The following is a 19563-nucleotide window of genomic DNA, read 5'->3' as shown; positions in this document are numbered from 1 at the left end:
CTGTCTGTCTGTCTGTCTGTCCGTCACTCACGCCTCTCCCCTGTCCCTACCACCCCATCTCTGTGTCCGTCAATCCCACTCACTGCCGGTCTCTGCGCCCGCACTTCCGGGTTCACCATGACAACGCCGCAAAGGCTGCTGGGAATTGTAGTCCGGTGCGGGGTCAGAACCCCGCCTCTTTCCCAGAGCGCTCTCTCGTCCCTTCCGTTTCCGGTGACGCGGACCCGGCGCCGGAAGCTGCGCTAGTGCTGAGTTGGTGTCGCTGCCGCCGGGGGAGCTGGAGCCGCAATGGCGGTGAGGGGCCGCGGGGCACCTGGGGACTCCCGCAAAGCGCTGGGCGCGGCCTGAGCCCCCCCGTCCGGCCCCCTCCCCCCGGGCTTGGCCAGTGCCCCCCGCCTGGCCCCTTTCCCCCACATATGCCTGGCCTGAGCTCCCCTGTCCCCCCCGTCCGGACCTGGCCTGTGCCCCCCCGTCCGGCCATGGCCTGGCCTGGTCTGAGTCCGCCTGCCCGTCCCGGGCTTGGCCTGTGCCTCCCGCCCGCCCCCCTGCCCTCGTCTGGCCTGGCCTGTGCCCCCAGTCTACCCCTAGCCTCCCCCTCCTGGGCCTGGCCTAGGCCCTCAGCCTCGACACTCCTGAGAGCGAAACAGGAGGGTGTTTCCCTGCGCGAGACCCTATCTCTGCTCCTCCACGAGGGCTGCACAGCGGGGTGCGGGAGTGGGGGGGTGATTGTAAAACCATGGAAAATGGTGAGGGGATCTCGAGGGTGGATGTAGAACGTGATGCTCGTTTATTTAATTGACATGACTTCGATTGACTGTCTCTTTAGAGCTGTGTATGGATCCCTCAAGGGTAGGGTTATAATAGACAACATGCAGATAGAGGCCTTCAGGAAAGAAAGGGGAGTGACCGAGATGTCGCCTTGCCCTGTCCAGCCTGTAGACATCAATGACTGACCAACTCTCTTGAAACAGTTCTCCAAACCAGGGCTCCGACTGAACAACAGAGGTAGAAACTGGGGATGATATGCTCACCCACATAAGCTGTCCTCCAGAGAAACTGACAACAGTTAGAAGCATATGGCAATGCTTGGACTTTGCAAGTCAACTTAGGATAAACAAAAAATGTTCATCTACAAAATGCCCAAAGACCAGCCGACTAAACTATGCTTTATAAATGCTGGGGTAGAACCCACACGGAGCTCTACCTAGATGGGCCTCGGAAGTGCAGACTGCTGACAAACACAGGAGCAGAAGAAGCTTGTAGGGCTTAAGTGCCATTAACAAAAGCCACAGGCTAAATATTGAGCACCAGAAAACTACTATGAAAATGACCTGACAGCATAATCCAACCTGTCCTGGAATATGGAAGCAAAGCCAGGGGCCTGACCTTAATGGCCATCTACAACAGCTGGGGCAAGAAACCTACAGTCCCGCAAGCAAATTATACATGTGTATAAGAATTCACCCAACGACGGCTGGACAGAACGGAGATTTTTTTTTTCCTCTTTAGACCATATGAAAAGAGCACTCAGTTTCTGGTGTCTCCACACTCAAAGCAGCTAAATGACAACTCTATATAATAACTCCAGGCCTCAACAGCACTGCCTTTGGGATCAGTGGGTTGTGGAGGGGGTGTCGGCAGGAGGAGCTTTGGAAAAGGGATTGAGATGTGAGCAGAGAGGTGCAAGGATGTATGTGTTAAAGGCTGCGCTCTTTTTCTAGCCAAAGGGGAAGGTGGGAACCAAAGGCAAAAAGCAGATTTTTGAAGAGAACAAGGAGACTCTGAAATTCTACCTGCGGATCATCCTTGGTGCTAATGTGAGTGTCTCTCTCCATCAGTCTTCCAAGGCTATGAATTCCAGTCTACAGCTATTGGCTGCAAAGGCAAATCCGAGCATATTGGGCAGGAAACTGCTTCCTTCCCAGATGCCTATTTTGTCCCATCCTTTTGTGGGGCCTGACAGCCCTAAATCCTGTGGGGCCTTAGGGGTCGAAGGGTTGGGGGAATTGAAGAAGGGATTCCTTCTCTGGCTGGCAGCTCCATTTCAGTCAGGGCGAACATGAAAAGGGCCGTATGGCCTCACGTAACTTCTGCACTTAGGGGCTGTAGGGGGAGCAGTGACACACCTTGCTGAGTCCCCAGAGACCTGGGGAAAGAGCTGACACCTCTGTCTCTCAGTGGAGGTGGAATGGTTTTAACTTCCAGGAATGGGTTAGCAGGGAGGGAGCTGACCCAAACCTGGCCTGTAGTGAGGGATTGCAGGTTGGGAAGTGCACCTTCTCCTACCCAGCTCTCTGAAAGCTCGGGGGTGGGGAAGACTTTCTTTGGGTTTTTATTTTCTGGGGAGGAGGAGAAATGTACAGCCCCACATGACAGAAACAATCCCCCAAACGCCATATATGTATTGGCCTATTGCGTACTGTAAAGGCAGGTGTGGCTAGGAGGTATGAAGGAGCTAAGAACTAGCACTAGGAAAGCAAGGAGCTCTCCTTCGCCTTAAAGCTTTCATCCCTAGTCAGACTAACATTTCTGCTCTGCTGGAGCCAGCTCATAGACTTGTGGCTTGCCTGGCTCTGAAAACTGTCTGGATCCAGCTTCAGCTTTCTGACGCCAGGGAGCTCTCTCGAGCGTTCCTTTTCCAGCGTCTTAGGGCAATAGATCTTGGAGAAGCAGGCAAGGTGCAAGCGGGGGTGACCCTCTGAGACTCAGGCCATTTTTCATGATAGCATATTGGGAGAAGGCCCAAAGCTGTCCCGTCCCTGAGGTGTTCCTTCCCCTCACACTCGCTCATTCTGGCTGCTTGGCTTTATTTCCCTTGTCTTCAGGCCATTTATGCAGTTGTGAACCTGGTGATCTTCTACACAACAGCCTCCTTCTGGACCTGGGTAAGTCCCTGATCTCTGACCCTTCCCTGTTCACGGTGGAGAAAGCGAGGGAGTAACACCTGCTGGGGTATTTGTTCCAGTCTCTCGCCCTTCCTTCTGCTTCTCCCTGGGGCTGTGAGGAATCTTTACTGGATGTTCAAACAGGGCCCCTCAGATCTCCTGTTGGGGTTAGTGTGGAGTTTGGCATTCACTCACACTGTCTTGGGCCTGCTGCCCCCTCATTGTTTCCAGGTTGCTCTGATAGGCAGTGCATAAGCCATGTTTCCCTGGACACACAGACCCCGTGAGGGGCTTTTACCCAGCTGAGACGAGAACATCTTCACTGATCAGAAATGTCAGTACAAATAATTGCTGTGGGGCTCTGCTCCTGCTGCTTTACCCTATGGGCTGGTCGCTTTCATGGCTGATCTTTATTTGCTTGTTGCAGGTTGCATTTGTGTTTAGCATGGTGATCTACGGTGCCAGTTACCGCTCCATGACTTCCATGGCAAAGGCGTCTTTCACGGACGATGGCAACCTTGCTGACGGGGGAATTGACCTGAATATGGAGCAGGGGATGGCAGAGTGAGTGTCCACACCCACACGAGTCCAGGTGAGCAGGACCTGCTGCCTGAGCGCGTACACAGACCCATTTACCCCTGAGAGCGTGGGAAGAAGCATAGCAGAGCCTCAGCTCTGAGACCATCCCACAGAGTTCACTTGCTCTCCCCAGTGGGAAACTTTCTAATCATTCTTGTCATTTCCCAAGAATCCGTCTAACTGTCCTCGTTGCTTGAACGTCTAGCTCCGCCTCCAAGAAGTGAGTAACGGGACACCCCAGGAAGTGTGCTAGGCTGAGATAGTGACTTGCTTAGGGCCTTCACTAGGCTGGATGGGTGACCGTACCCAGCTGCTCCGCCAACTCCTCCTTTGCCCTTTGGCTTCTCTCCTGGGGTGTTACATTCTCTAGCAGAGGACAGCTCTTCCCCTGCCCTTTGACTGAGGGGGATGTTTAGGGTGCATAAAATCTTTACCCTCTCCAAAGTTCTTTTCCTTGGATTGACTGCCTGAAGCACCTACACAAGAGTTGTTTCCTTAGAACAAAGTAAGACCTATTAAAAAGAGAGACAATGGAATTAAAAGAAAAGCAAGCTTGCTTAACAGACCTTGAATTATATGTCTGAGCTAAGCTAATTCAGGCACCCTCAGCTTGCTTACAGGAAAGACCAGGCAATTGTGTGTAGTCAAGAGCAAGTCCTTGCTCTCTGGCCTCTCCTCGGAGATCTAGCCCACGCTTTCCAGAGAGAGTCAGTCCCCTCCACCTATTTGTCAAATCTTTGTTAAAGGTCCTCACCATCCGAGGTGAAGCATTCTGGTTGTGTGTCTGTCCCTTCCCCCACCCTGCATCTGTCTGCTCTGTTTCGATTGTCAGCTCTCTGGGGCAGGGACTGAGTGTGTCTGTGTGTGTTCAGTGCCCAGCCCTGTTCTCGGGCCCGGGGCGCTCCCAGGAGGAAGAGAGCTAGGCAGTAGGAGGCGCTGGTGGGGCAGGCAGTCTGCTCCAGGGGTGAGCTGGGTAAGTATCAGAGTGAGGGGAGTACACACAAAGTTTCACTCCTAGGGGTGGAAATATCGTTTAAAAAGTTAACCAGTTAAACGATTAAAATTATATCGTTGAACCGGTTAACCGAGGTGGCTCTGGTGGGGCCGGGGGCTGAGTGTTAATGGTTACGGTTGGTTAACGGTAAGCCTAATGTTAACCGTTTAACCTTTTACATCCCTGACTCCTTCCCACGGTGCCCTGTACGGTACGGTGATGTCGCCATAGTGGTCTGTCGCCGCGTGTCAGCTGATGCCAGGACAATCGGAGGGGTTAACGTGCAGGCTTGGGCAGATGGCGCCGCGTTGCTGTATGTTCAGGAGGCCCCCTTCTGACAGACAGGCAAGAAATGGCACCTTTTTAAACCTGGAACTAAAATTCTGTGGAAAACATTGAGGGGAAAAACTGAATTCCACTGGGAGGCCTAGGGTGGCATCCCCTCCCCGAAGGCATGTCTGCAGCATTGAATGTTAAGGCACCGCTGATGGGTGGGAACCAGGGGCTTAGAACTGCAGAACCATCCCAATCTGACTGCACTGTTGCCATCCCAACTCTGTGACTCCTCCTGTTGCCCTCTGTGTCTGTTGCACATGTTGGCAAAGTTGACATTGCAGCTAAACCAAAGACTTTCTCAAACTTTCTGGGCAAGGGAGGACTCAGGCAAGGAGAGGTGGGGGAAGAGGAGGAAGTTGGCTACCACCAGAAAAAGAAACTGCTCGTGTGTTGGTGCAAGGGCCGCTTGCACTATAGCTTCTGGCGCAACTGGCCTGGGTATCGCCACCTCACCCACTTGGTTTCTCCCTTGTCTCCTTACTACTCAGTGTCTCTCTTACTCTCCTCATTGACCACTTACCTCTGGAAAGCTCGCTGGGCCCTTTGTGTGACGCACACTGTACAGGGCAGAGCGGTAGTGAAAAAACGGAACCACCTGATCTTTTCTGAAATCCTCCTAGTACTATGGGAAATTGTTTGGCTGGATAATGATAGTGCTCCAGATGTGACACATGGCCTGGTGCTTCACAATACAGCTGTGTGATTGGGAATGGCAGGGAAGATGATTGGCAGGGACGGGACTTTTATTGGCTTGTTCTAAAAAGTGAAGGTAAATGATTGTATATGTCCCTTGAATCCACAGCTCATATAAGTTCTATCTTTCCTGTTACAACTGTCCTGAGTTACTTTTGCCTGGGCAGTAGAGAGAGTTTTTACTTGCCTGATATACTACAATTCACTGCCTAGAATAATTTTTGTCCAAGATAAATAATAGTGCATGCAAAACCCCACTATTAATGCAGCATAGATGTGCTAAGAGACACCGAAGTCACCAAATGCAAAGTTATGGTTTACTGCTCCACTCTGCCCCCTTGTGTTTGTGCATTGGAATAGTCTCCAGTGATGTGATCTCTGGGTTTTCCAGTATTTTACTGCGCATTTTTTCCAGCAGAGTCAGAATAGGTGTGCAGTGTGTTAGGACTAATGTGCTGTGCTCTCAGCTGTTCAGTTCCTGTCCGTTTGCCATTTGAAACACTCCAAGAAGCATTGTTACACTTCCCTGTCACCTGACAGTCCTGTCACGTTGTACTTTGCCACAGGAACAAATGCTCACTTGAAACTGCTTTTTGTACAGTACTGATTGGAGTGTATTTCCAGCGTCCCGTCTAACCCCAAAGAGGATTTTGTACATTCCTCGAGGATGTGGTGTAGGCAGTTGTTACTTGGGAGATCTAGGTTCAGTCCCCGTGGACTGTGGTGAGGAGAAATTCATTCCTGTTTGCGAGGTGCTCACGTGCTGTGTGGTCAGGTCCAGATCAGTACCCGGAGAAGCTGTTTCCAAATGCTGGGTAGCTTGGTGCGGCACTGCATACAGTGAGACATGCTAATTCCCGCTGTTGCAGTGTCTGCATGCCAGCCTATTGGTTTCTTACTCTAGTACGTGTTGTTTCATGTGAGTGCCGGGGGGTCGTGTTTCTCTTCTGTGCACATTACAACGGTCTGGGTGTGTCTGAGCTGCGTAGAAGACAAACGTATCATGCTGTTGTGAGAGCTGCGATTCAGCCCACCCCTGCCAATGGCTCTCGCCGTTTGTGTGTTACCTCAATGGTTTTGTGTGTGGGAAATCAAAGGGGGTGGGTGGGAGAACCTGGCCTGGGGTCAGATGAGTAATGGGCAGTTGACCCTCCAGCTGTTTGTGCCCCTTGGGGTATGTTTATCCAGGGGATGCTGTGTCGTGTTAGCTCAGCAGCTGTGTGTATGCGGAGGGGCTAGCTGCTATGGCATGGGAATGCACCATGAAGTTTAACACCTCTCCTAGTGCTGCCAGTCAGGGTCCTGTGAGCGAGCAGGCTTCATGCAGAACACAGGCCAAAATTCATACGGAGCTGCCTGTAACGGCGTTGATCATTTTTTCTCCCATTCAGCCAGGCCTGCCCTGCCCCTCCGCTGGGGAGCCCAAGGCCCTATTTGAGTCTTCAGAAGACGCTATTTCTCCGAGGCCCTAACTCACATGGCAGAATGGGGAATTGAACACGCGGTTTCCCAAAGCCATGGGACTGTTCCTGCCCAAAGGAGAACTGGGAAGGGCTAGAGGGGAGCCCAGGAGCTTTGTAGTGGCAGCAGAATTGTAGTGTTGACGACAGGGTTTGGACTGCAGATGTTCAGTACAGAAAACGGGCCCTGGCTCAGTGCAATTAACCTGTTGCTTTTCCCGTCCCTCTCAGGCACCTCAAGGATGTGATCCTACTGACAGCCATTGTCCAAGTGCTCAGCTGCGTCTCCCTCTATGTCTGGTACTTCTGGCTCTTGGTAAGTCTTTGGGGCCCTTCTCCCTACCCCCAGATTCAAACCTTGCCTTGCTCTCCCTTCCAGCTCTGCTCCAGTTCATAGACTCCACGGCCAGAAGGACCAAGGCTGCCCACCTGTATAGCACAGGCCAGAGACCTGCCCCAGCAGAATTCCCAGAGCAGATTTTAGAAAAACCGCCAGTCTTGGTTTAAAAATGGCCAGGGATGGAGAAGCCACCATGGCCCTTGGTAAATCGTCCCAGTGGTTACTCACTCTCGCTGTTTACACCTTATTTCCATTTCATTTCTCACCCTCTCTTCCCAGCCTAGAGCTGGTTTTTGATAAACCATGCAGCCCTCCCCCAGTCTTCTCCAGAAGAGAGAGTGCCGTTATGCACGGGAATGCTGAGGCCTGCCGGGGTTTGGGTGCCACCTCTCTGAAAGCCCTTGGACAGTGAGAGGCCCAGCGGGCAATGATAGATAGGGGAGGGGCATTTGGGGCAGAGTCCAGGATGTCTTGGGATATGCATTGATACTTTACATGTGCGTGGTGATGGGGTGAGCTGTGAGTACTTACCTGCCTTGCCTTGACCATGTCGGTGCAGGGGCAACCCTGACTGAACTGGGGAGCTGCTGAGCGCTCAGCATCCCTGAAAATCAATTCTCCCCCCCCCTTCTAACTTATCAAAGACTTTTAACACCTGGCACAGGTAGACGTACATCAAAACAGAACTTCCTGCATAGACTGATTAAAAACCGCAAACTGATTATTACCTAGCTTTGTCACCAGTGGGTCTGTGTGGCAGAAGCCACCCGTTATAAATGGCTGGCTGACTAAAACGTAACTCAGAATATTTTCCTTTGTCGGTGGAGCGGCCTCGTGTCTGACCCCTGTACTGGGTGTCTTGTCAGGAGGAATAGACTGAATTGAGTAAGCATTGAAATGGAGTAGCCCATATTCTCCTATTCCGAGGAGCAGTCCTACTGGAATGGGGGCGAGCCCGTTGCTGGGAAGTGGGGCCTGGTCTGTGGAGATCTTAGGAACTGAAGCCAAGATTTTCATGACTAGGCTCCAATCATGAGGCCTCAAGTCTATATTTAGGCCCCTAAAGAAGCGGGTGGTTCTCAAAAGTGCGGAGCCCCTGCAGCTCCCATTGACTGCGGCACGGATCTAGGGGCACCTTTCACCAGCACTGATGTCATTAAAGACTAGACCCAGGTCTGGATGTAGAATCAGCTTCTCTGGAGCTCTGCGGTCCCTGGTAGCCGAGTGGCGTCCTACAGTAACTGAGTTTGCTGCCTGTTGTGCTTTGTAGGCGCCAGGACGGGCTCTCTATCTCCTGTGGGTGAACATCCTGGGGCCCTGGCTCACGGCCGACTCTTCAGCTGCCACCCAGGAGCCAAATGAGAAGAAGCAACGCCGCCAGGAGCGCCGCCAGATGAAGCGCTTCTAGCTACACACGTGGGGGTGGATTCGATCTAATTCACCATCTCCACCTGGTTACTTCATCAGGGATGCGATTTAAACCAATCAGAAACCATCACAGTGTCTGTCACCCTCTCATCGATCCATTCCGCTCTAAAGGCTGCCAGAGACTTCCCTTGACTGCTTCTGATGGTCACATCAGGGGCTGCTCCACCACTTGGGGCCTTACTTGACAAGGGGGAGGGAGGTTACGATGGGATATGTGTAAATAGCTTTTTCAAGCAATGGTGTAATAGTTTGGGGATTGGGAATTGCCTTGTTGGAGGAAATATATTAAAGAGGAGAATCTAAGTGATGGGACTGGTGGCCGATGTTTGCTTCAGGGTCAAACTTTGCAACAACAACAAAAAAATCACCAGCAGGCAGAGACGAGAGCTGGAAAATGTCATGCCGCCAAGTGAAAGTTTGACAAAGTTCTAAGCAGTGGAGAAAGGATGTTCAGAGTGGAGCTGGCTACTCTCACTGAACTATCACTGACAGGCTGGGACCGTTCACAATAGTCCCCCAGCACTGCCAGAAGCTGGTGCTCAGATTTCAAGTTCTTGGGTGACACCTTCCCCCATTTCTTTGCTAGTCCCCTAGTGAGGCCTCCAGCGTCACTGACACTTCCCAACTAAACAGGAGTGGAAAAAAATCTTTATTGGGGGAATTAAAATCCTCCTTACAGCTGAGGAATGGTCAAGGGCAAAGGCATTTTTACAGGCAATGTCTAGACCAAGGGTGGGAAGCAAATAAGCAGTTGATTGAGTTCTGGTGCAGACTGTGCTGACCAGAGCGCCTGCTGATGAGGAAATATCGCGCTGTCAGAAGCTTTTCATGGCATGCAGCCTAAATTTGATTTCTTTAATAATATCCAGTTCCCTCTCACCAACTAGAGAAGTCACTCCGAGCTGTCTGGCTTCCCCTCTGCCCAGGTACTACAGTGATGAGCACAGTACAAGAACCGATCTAGACTAGAACAGACCTGGTGCTCCTTCAGCCACTCGTCCAGCTCTGCTCCTCCAACACCTCACACCCTTCCACCCTCCCTGACCAAGCTACCGCTCCCTCCTAGGGTTTTAATCTATGATCTGCAGATTTCTCACAGTCCTCTCAGTGATTCCTAGAGAAACATTTCTCTTCTCCATCTTGGATTTGGGCTGTTTAACTATCTTCCATCATCCTTCCTTCCCCCAGTGTAACGCCCTCCTCCTGCAACAGCATTTAAAAAACACAACCCCCAAAGCACCCCTGGTGCTAGTTCCCTCCCGTGGCATTGCATGCATCTTAGCCATCGTCCCCTCCCCCCCACCCTCACCGCTGCATTCCATCCTGCTAAGCTATGTCCTGCTGCAGGAATCCACCCAACCAGCTCTCCCTTTGCAGGACCCGATGCTGAATGGATGGGAGGAAGCTCTGAAATGGCAGCCTGCCTCCTCCAGGTGAGGACTGACCTGCCGACCAGTCACAAAACGAATAATGAATACGCAGACCCCTGGGCACCCTAAATGCTTTGGACGGCTGCAGTCAGACACGCACACAAGACAACTCCCTTTTGTGCCAAAGGCTTCCTGTCCACAAGGCAGTGTGGCCTGGGAAATGGGACTCTGCCACGAGGCAGGCAGGTCAGGACCCTGCAGACCTGGTCAGTTGGGCAGCAACTGCTCTAGCTCCTCCTCATTCAGTCTGTTGGTGGCGATGATGTGGTCAAGCTGCTGCCTGTACCGTTCCATGTCCTGCATGAAATGGGGGATTCGCACCTTCTCCAGAACCCCAAATTGCTTCAGCTGATTCACATCTTCGTAGGAGACCTGGTGGAAAGAAAACAGATGTTTCAGGCCCTCAGGCCATCCATCCCAGGGGATCTCTGCACACACGCAGCCCCGCATGCGTTCTGATTCACTCACCTCCTGCTATAGCATCTGGGGGAGGGCTGCTAATGTAACGACACTAGCCCGGGCCTTACTGAGAGGGCACCACATGGTAGCAAGAATGGATGGAACGTTCCCAGGAATTCCAGGCACCTGAGCTACATGGTCGCTCTGGCCAGGAGGGATGGGGGGCTGTGAACCACCAGCTCCAGACTCTAGGGTCTGGGTCACGGAGAGGCTTCCAACAGATACTCTGATTTCTCGCTGCAGTGCATGAGACCCAACGAGCTGCGCAGATATTGGAGCCTGGCAGGTCGGGTTCCCATCTGGAGCAGAAATTGCTGATATGGAGGCAGGTGACACAGAGCACAGGCACCTTCTCTCAGGCCCAACAAACAGCGGCTCATTTGGACAGACAGGAACTCAGCTTGCACCTGGTGGGGCTGCAGCGAGGGCCAGGTACAGGGTGGGCCGGCACCGCCTTGCTCAGCCATAGAACAAACAGAAGTAAGCACACCCTTATCACCGTGACAGGGACCAGAGCACCTACCCTAGGCCTACATCAGCAAATGTATCGACGTGAGCCATGCAGTGAGAAACGGGTCAGGCCAGAGCTTCAGAAATACACATTAGCCTCTGACTGCCCAGGCCAAGCTAAACCAAAGAAGGACCCACAGAGTCTCTCGGGTGTGGTGACGTTCCTGGGAGACTCCCCAGGTAGGCTGGTTAATTTGCTGGGTTTTGTCATCTCACACCGCTGGTACCTCATCTTTGTGATCAGGAAAAACGCAGGCCCAGGGTAGCAAATGACACCTGTGTCTAAAAGCTCTTCTGTGCGGTAGAGATACAGGAGCGCGACATGACCGGTTCCACTGGGCGAGAACCAATGCTGACACGGCCATTAGCACGGGGTGAGCCTGTCTGCTCAAATCTCAGCACCATACGGAGGGGGAGGGCATAGGCGCCGATTTCCCCTCTTTTCCGTGGGTCCCCGCCCCGCCCCGCCCCTCCCCTGCCCCCAACCCCACTCTGCCCCTTCCATGAGGCCCTGCCTCTTCCTCACCCCCATTCCAACCCCTTCCCCAAAGTCCCCGCCCCAACTGAGCTGACCAGAGATCCTGAGTCTGAAAGTCCTCCCCGGCCAATAGCTGAAGCATCTGTGACTAGGGTCACTGAAGGGAGGGTTGGGGAAAAGGGAACCCGTTGTGTACACTGGCAAGGTCCAGCCAACAGTCCAGGGATGAGAGGAAACTTGCATGTATGGGAGTCCGCACGTCCTGTGGATGCTGAGTGGGACAGCAGGCAGACTTCAACCACCTCAGCAGGACTCTGTGGAGAAGTCTGGCATGCTGAGCCACGTACCTGCAAGCTGCCACATGACCGAGACGTCTCAGGGAACTCCTCACTGTCATACGAGCATACGCTTTGCAGTCTTTGTATGAGCCTGGTCCTGCCTGAAACCTGGCCTGAGGTACAGAGGAGCTCGGTGTGATCTGCTCAAGAGACACTCCTGGGAATTCAACTCTCTGGACAGGGAGAAGAGAGTTACTTACTGAGACCCACTGGCGCCAGCCAGCAAAGGCGTCACTGCCTGGCTCAGACCTGACAAACTCACTGTGCCTAAAACACTGCGTCCAAGGTATTTATCCATGAAGGGCAGCTTGTGAGGTCTCTGCTGAAAGCTTGTAATGTATCGATTCTCAATCATCGCAAGCTGTGTGCACGGGTTATATTTAAGGGATAATGTAACTAGAGTGAAAACTAGGCCGTTATGGGTCTTGAGGAAAGCCCATTGAAGTGGGAAGTGACTGCCACCCCCCGTCGCTGGCTAGCCAATCACATACTGTATAGTGCTGTTGTCCACCACTGCAGCAGTGGTGGACAACCAAACGATCAGTGGCAAACCATCAACAATAAACTATCAGCCCACTGAAGTGAGATGGGCTGCTATGGTAGCGAGGGGATGGCCCTCCGCAGAAAGGCAAAGGACTGATAAGCGACTCACAGGGTGGAGAGAGACATGCTGCAGCATCCAGCCACTGAGAAAGAACCTGGGGGAGTGGCGATGCTGCAAGGAAGATGCTGGCCTAGCTCCTAGGGACTAGCAAATGCTGCAAAAGACTGAACTGTCAGGAGAGAATCTACCTGATTGGCTCGGAAAGGTCACTAGTACTAAGTGTCAGCCCTAGTTTGTGTTTTATGGTTGTTTTATATGTAACCATTTGTTTCCCTCACTCACACTTGTATCCATTCTCTTTTTCATAGAAATTCAGGCCAGGAAGGGACCTGAATAGGTCTCTAGTCCAGTCCCCTGCACTGAGGCAGGACTATCTAGGCATCCCTGGCAGGTGTTTGTCCAACCTGCTCTTAAAAACCACTGACAACAGAGATTCCACAACCTCCCTAGGTTATCTGCTCCAGTGCTTAGCTACCCTGAAGTTAGGAAGTATTTCCTAATGTCCAACCCAAACCTCCCTTACTGCAGTTTAAATCCATTACTTTTTGTCCTGTCCTCAGTGGTTAAGGAGAACAATTTTTCACCCTCCTCTTTATAACAACCTTTTATGTACTTGAAGACTGTTCTCATGCCCCTCCCCTCCCCTCCCCGCAGTCTTCTCTTCTCCAGACTAAACAAACCCAATTTTTTCAGTCTTTCCTCACAGGTCATGTTTTCTAGACCATTCATCATTTTTGTGGCTCTTCTCTGGACTTTCTCCAATCTGTCCACATCTTTCCCGAAGTGTGGTGCCCAGATGTAGACACAATACTCCACTTGAAGCCTTACCAGTGTAGAGTAGAGTGGAAGAATTACTTTTTGTGTCTTGCTTAATAACACTCATAGAATCATGGAATATCAGGGTTGGAAGAGACCTCAGGAGGTCATCTAGTCCAATCCCCTGCTCAAAGCAGAACCAACACCAACTAAATCATCCCAGCCAGGGCTTTGTGAAGCCGGGCCTTAAAAACCTCTAAGGATGGAGATTCCACCACCTCCCTAGGTGACCCATTCCAGTGCTTCACCACCCTCCTAGTGAAATAGTGTTTCCTAATATCCAACCTAGACCTCACCCACTGCAACTTGAGACCATTGCTTCTTGTTCTGTCATCTGCCACCACTGAGAACAGCCAAGCTCCATTCTCTTTGGAACCCCTCCTTCAGGTAGTTGAAGGCTGCTATCAAATCCCCCCTCACTCTTCTCTTCTGCAGACTAAATAAGCCCAGTTCCCTCAGCCTGTCCTCATAAGTCATGTGCCCCAGCCCACTAATAATTTTTGTTGCCCTCTGTTGGACTCTCTCCAATTTGTCTACATCCCTTCTACAGTGGGGGGACCAAAACTGGATGCAATACTCCAGATGTGGCCTCACCAGTGCCGAATACAGGGGAATAATCACTTTCCTCGATCTGCTGCCAATGCTCCTACTAATGCAGCCCAATATGCCGTTGGCCTTCTTGGCAACAAGAGCACACTGCTGACTCATATCCAGCTTCTCGTCCACTGTAATCCCCAGGTCCTTTTCTGCAGAACTGCTGCTTAGCCAGTCGGTCCCCAGCCTGTAGCGATGCATGGGATTCTTCCTTCCTACGTGCAGGACTCTGCACTTGTCCTTGTTGAACCTCATCTGATTTCTTTTGGCCCAATCCTCCAATTTGTCTAGGTCACTCTGGACCCTATCCATACCCTCCAGCATATATACTTCTCCCCCCAGCTTAGTGTTGTCTGCGAACTTGCTGAGGGTGCAATTAATCCCGTCATCCAGATCATTAATAAAGATGTTGAACAAAACCGGCCCCTGGACCGACCCTTGGGGCACTCTGCTTGCTACCAGCTGCCAACTACACATCAAGCCGTTGATCACTACCCATTAAGCCCAACGATCTAACCAGCTTTCTATCCACCTTATAGTCCATTCATCCAGCCCATACTTCTTTAACTTGGTGGGAGACCGAATCAAAAGCTTTGCTAAAGTCAAGATATATCACATCCACCGCTTTCCCCATATCCACAGAGCCAGTTATCTCATCATAGAAGGCAATCAGGTTGGTCAGGCATAACTTGCCCTTGGTGAATCCATATTGACTGTTCCTGATCACCTTCCTCTCCTCCAAGTCCTTCAAAATGGATTCCTTGAGGACCTGCTCCATGATTTTGCCAGGGACTGGAGTGAGGCTGACCGATCTGTAGTTCCCTGGGTTCTCTTTCTTTCCTGGGGCACTATATTTGCCTTTTTCCAATCGTCTGGGACCTCCCCTGATTGCCATGAATTTTCAAAGATAATGGCCAGTGGCTCTGCAATCACGTCAGCCAACTCCCTCAGCACCCTCGGATGCATTAGATCTGGACCTATGGATTTGAGCATGTCCAGCTTATCTAAATAGTCCTTAACCTGTTCTTTCACCACTGAGGGCTGCTCACCTCCTCCCCATACAGTGTTGCCCAGTGCAGCAGTCTGGGAGCTGACCTTGTCTGTGAAGACCGAGGCAAAAAAAGCATTGAGTACTTCAGCTTTTTCCTCATCATGTGTCACTAGGTTGCCTCCCCCATTCAGTAAGGGTCCTACACTTTCCCTGACCACCTTCTTGTTGCTACCATACCTGTAGAAACCCTTCTTGTTACTCTTAACATCCCTTGCTAGCTGCAACTCCAATTGTGTCTTGGCCTTCCTGATTACACCCCTGCATGCTCGAGCAATATTTTTATACTCCTCCCTAGTCATCTATCCAAATTTCCACTTCTTGTAAGCTTCCTTTTTGAGTTTAAGCTCACCGAAGATTTCACTGTTAAGCCAAGCTGGTCGCCTGCCATATTTGCTATTCTTTCTGCACATCGGGATGGTTTGTTCCTGCGCCCTCAATAAGGCTTCTTTAAAATACAGCCAGATCTCCTGGACTCCTTGCCCCCTCATATTAGCCTCGCTGGGGATCCCGCCCATCAGTTCCCTAAGGGAGTCTAAGTCTGCTTTTCTGAAGTCCAGGGTCCATACTTTGCTACTCTCCTTTCTTTCTTTTGTGAGGATCCTGAACTCAACCATCTCATGGTCACTGCTGCCCAGGTTGCCACCCACTTCTATTTCCCCTACCAATTCTTCCCTGTTTGTGAGCAGCAGGTCAAGAGAAGCACGGCCCCTTGTTGGTTCCTCCAGCACTTGTACCAGGAAGTTGTCCCCAACACTCTCCAAAAACTTCCTGGATTGTCTGTGCACTGCTGTATTGCTGTCTCAGCAGATGTCAGGGTGATTGAAGTCCCCCATTAGAACCAGGGCCTGTGATCTGGAAACTTCAGTTGTCCGAAGAAAGCCTCGTCTACCTCATCCTTCTGATCCGGTGGTCTATAGCATATGCCCACCATGACATCACCTTTGTTGCTCTCGCCTCTAAACTTAACCCAAAGACTCTGAACAGGCTTTTCTCCAGTTTCATACTGGAGCTCTGCGCAATCATACCGCTCTCTTACATACAGTGCAATTCCTCCACCTTTCCTCCCGTACCTGTCCTTCCTGAACAGTTTATACCATCCATGACAGTGCTCCAGTCATGTGAACTGCCCCACCAAGTTTCTGTTATTCCAATCACATCATAGTTCCTTGATTGTGCCAGGACTTCCAATTCTTCCTGCTTGTTTCCCAGGCTCCTTGCGTTCGTGTACATGCGCCTAAGATAACTAGCCGATTGCCCTACTTTCTCAGTATGAATCAGGAGGCTTCCCATCTTGTACCTTTCTCCTTGTGTTTTCTCATAGTATCCCACTTCCCCACTCCTGCTAATACATCCCAGAATGATGTTTGCATTTTCCCAACAGTGTTACACTGTTGACTCATTTGTGATCCACTATAATCCCCAGATCCCTTTCCGCAGTAATTTTCTATTCGGTATTTGTGCTAAATTCCATCATTTAAGAACAGGGTTAATGACCAAAGCTGGGTTTTTCATGTTAATCTCCTGAGTATTTACATTAATCAAATAGCAAAGTTTACGATTACGTCCCTAAGACCAAGGGGAAGAACCCTGGTTATTGCACTGGCTGGGGGTGTAAAATCGTCACATAAATAATCCATAAACCATGGCCCATCCTGCAGCAGAACCGTTCCCATGTACTGATTTCACATCAGGAAACAGGTTCTGTCCATCACTCCAGGCTGTTACCTTGCCCAGTGCTGCCAGCAACCGGAAGTCAATAGTCTGCCGATGCCTCAGGATCCGGAGAATTCCATCCAGATACACTTGATCCTTACTGAAACAGCCTGGAAGAGAGTAAGGAGGAGAAGTGGGAGCCCAGCCACCTCCCAACATGCTGGCTGCTGCGGACCTAATTTTCATCCCACTCTGGTGCAAATCAACAGCATTTCAACAGACGTCAGCTGAGGGTGTCTGCACTTGGTGCGAGGGGAGCAGTGCCCAGCTCACACAGACATACCGTGCTGGCTCTCATCAGCTAAAAGGATCATAGTGCAGCTGCAGTAGCAGAGCAGTGGCACGGGCTGGCCGCCCCAAGTACAAACCCGCCCAGGCCCCCTGGGTTTGTACATGGGGTAGCCAGTGCTCCTGTGGCTCCACTCCTGCTTGTAATGCGCTGGCTCGATGAGCACTACCGTGAGTACGTCTACACACGCTCAGCACTGCAGCCCCAGCTCCAAGTGTAGGTATCCCTTAGAGTTAGACTAGGAAAGAGCTGGTGTAAGTGAGGTCAGAAGCAAGTCCAATGGGCTGGGGTCAGTACTAGGACCAGCGGTCTCCAATATATTCATTACTGACCTGGAAAAGGGGGTGAAGAGGGAGGAGATGAAATCTGCGTAGGAGAAAATTAAAGCTATCACTAAACTATAAGGGGTTTCCTGGGCCTGCTTGCAGGTTAGGGGGCTCTGAGAGAAGCTGTGTGATCTGGTTTCTTCAGACCAGTGGTTCTCAACTTGTGGTCCAGGGACCCCTAGGGGTCCGCAGACTATGGCTAAGATCTCCAAAGGGGTCCGCACCTCCATTTGAAATTTTTAGGGGGTCTACAAATGAAAAAAGGTTGAAAACCACTGTTCTAGACTCTCCTTTATACTCCAGCTTAGCAGGTTTCTGTGGACAACACAAGCTTAAGCATGGTAAATGTCGTTTTCCCCACCAACGTTAGGAAAACAGCCCTCTGCTTATCAGTATCCTCTATAGCATACGCGTAAAAATACTGCTCAAGTCTCTGAATGTATGTTGCAAAATCTTCCTTTTTCCCCCCCATTAAATTGGAAACTCTCCAGACTGCAGTAGGTAGCCATTTTATCTCTACTCTTCGTCATCCTCTTTTATTTTTCTTTCCTAAAGAAGCCGTCCCAGCATTCTCTGTTACGTTCACAGCGCGCGCGCGCACACAGAGAGAGAGAGAAGAAAAACAGAAATACTCTTTCTGCAGGCTGCCATGTAGTGCTACGTCATTTCTGAGACTATGTCTACACTTGGAGCTGGGGCGCAGCTTGAGGAGAGACAGGGTGCTAAAACCAGAGCGTAGCTGTGGCAGTGCGAGCTGCAGGACGGACCAGCCACCCCTGAGTATGTACCTGTCTGAAAGTCTGGCCCATACTCAGCATGCCTAGCTCATGGCTACAGTTGATTTGTAGTGCGCTAGCTGGGTGAGAGCTAGCTCGAGCTGGGAATCACACCCCTAGCTGCACGTGTAGATGTACCCGTAGAGTCCAGATCCCAAAACAACCAAAAAACCCAGAGAGAGACGAAGCAGGCTGCTCCCTAAGACAGAGAGAGAGGCCTAACTCACCCCACTTTGCTCTAGGCTGGCTTTCCACAGACTGACTGCTGCTATGCCCAGATCACACACTTCCCTACCGAGCCCCCTAGCCTGCAAGCAGGAGCAGGAAACCCGTTATAATTTAAAGTGGTAGCGCTGGTAATGGTAACACAGTTTTCAATACCCCACAAGTGACGCACTAGTAGAGGACTGTTTAATCTAGCAAATAAAGTCAGAACAAAATCCAAGGCCTGGGAGTTGAAACTAGATGAGGGTAATTAACTCGGGGGGAGGGATAGCTCAGTGGTTTGAGCATTGGCCTGCTAAACCCAGGGTTGTGAGCTCAATCCTTGAGGGGGCCATTTAGGGATCTGGGGCAAAAATCAGTCTGGGGATTGGTCCTGCTTTGAGCAGGGGGTGGGACTAGATGACCTCCTGAGGTCCCTTCCAACCCTGATATTCTATGGTTCTATGACTAACCGTTGAAAAAACTGACACAGAGGTGTGGTGGATTCACTGTCACCTGAAGTCTTTAAACAAAGACAGGGGCAGCTGCTCAAAAGTATTCCAGTGCCTAGCTCCCAGTGAAACCAATGGGAATCAAGCGCCTAAGTCCCTCTGAGTGGATGGGGCTGCTACAGGGATCCCTGGTGACATTCTCCAGCTGTGTATGCAGGAGGGCAGAAGGGATGGTCACAGTGACCCCTCCTGGCCCTAAAATCTATAAATCTATGAAAAGCGTGAGCAGCGGCAGCGCTCTTTGTAATCACAGTATTTCAACGACTGTCTACAAGGGTTCTGAGTGTTAAGTGTAAGTATCTGTCTGATAAACACACAGGCTGGTTCCCCTGTCTGTGACAACAATTGGGAGCTGTTACTATCACCCAAGTTCAGGGCTCCGGCTACCGTAACGCTGCCTTGGACTCTGCGTAACGCTTCCTGAAAAGCCCTGGACAGACCCAACTCTGCAAGTGCTACAGCAAAAAGCGAGGCTGAGGTGCCGGCGTGGGGGTGTCAGAGGAGTTGTGCACAGAATCCCCATATCCCACATTCCATCTAGTCAGTTTCACTGTTACCCCTCTACAGTCAGCCAGTTTCTCCTCTGGCTCATGTGGGTCTCTCGCACAGCCAAATGACGGGCTGGGCTAGGACCTGAGGCTACTTTTTTAATTCATTTTTGCAGAGGACTTAAAGGGTCACCTTCAAAGCTAGTCAGCGACACAAGAAAGGGAGAACCTTTCAGGGAAGACACCCCCCCACCAGGGTG

General features: G+C 51.2%; 2 protein-coding genes across 2 annotated transcripts in view; one reads left to right on the top strand and one right to left on the bottom strand.

Annotated features, from left to right (window-relative positions):
* Positions 1–218: 218 nt before the first annotated feature.
* Positions 219–9013, top strand: LOC112104252 (transmembrane protein 208). The gene is made up of 6 exons (XM_026653838.1): positions 219–294; positions 1722–1817; positions 2826–2885; positions 3313–3449; positions 7179–7263; positions 8558–9013. Exons 1-6 carry the CDS (start codon positions 289–291, stop codon positions 8693–8695), a joined length of 522 nt encoding a protein of 173 aa, XP_026509623.1. The 5' UTR covers positions 219–288; the 3' UTR covers positions 8696–9013.
* A 348-nt stretch (positions 9014–9361) lies between these two features.
* The window catches only part of LOC112104250 (uncharacterized protein KIAA0895-like), a 44204-nt gene continuing 34002 nt past the window's right edge, over positions 9362–19563 (bottom strand). Inside the window, exons 6-7 of the mRNA XM_026653823.1 lie at positions 16721–16818; positions 9362–10517 (exon numbers count right to left, since the gene is read on the bottom strand). Coding sequence (XP_026509608.1) covers positions 10353–10517; positions 16721–16818 — 263 coding nt within the window. The 3' untranslated portion in view covers positions 9362–10352. The remainder of the gene's footprint in view (positions 10518–16720; positions 16819–19563) is intronic.

The sequence above is a fragment of the Terrapene carolina genome, unplaced genomic scaffold (genome assembly GCF_002925995.2).
Source record: "Terrapene carolina triunguis isolate 2854851 unplaced genomic scaffold, T_m_triunguis-2.0 Scaffold165, whole genome shotgun sequence".
In the NCBI taxonomy this organism is placed as follows: domain Eukaryota; kingdom Metazoa; phylum Chordata; order Testudines; family Emydidae; genus Terrapene; species Terrapene triunguis.
Note: the sequence above shows the minus strand (reverse complement) of the source record. Positions and strands in the feature narration are given on the sequence as shown.

What these genes read in the sequence shown, in the direction of transcription:
- LOC112104252 (XM_026653838.1), top strand. An exon ending in CAGCCTCCTTCTGGACCTGG is followed by an intron (nt 2,886 to 3,312) that starts GTAAGTCCCTGA and finishes TGCTTGTTGCAG; the next exon opens with GTTGCATTTGTGTTTAGCAT. An exon ending in TCTGGTACTTCTGGCTCTTG is followed by an intron (nt 7,264 to 8,557) that starts GTAAGTCTTTGG and finishes TGTGCTTTGTAG; the next exon opens with GCGCCAGGACGGGCTCTCTA.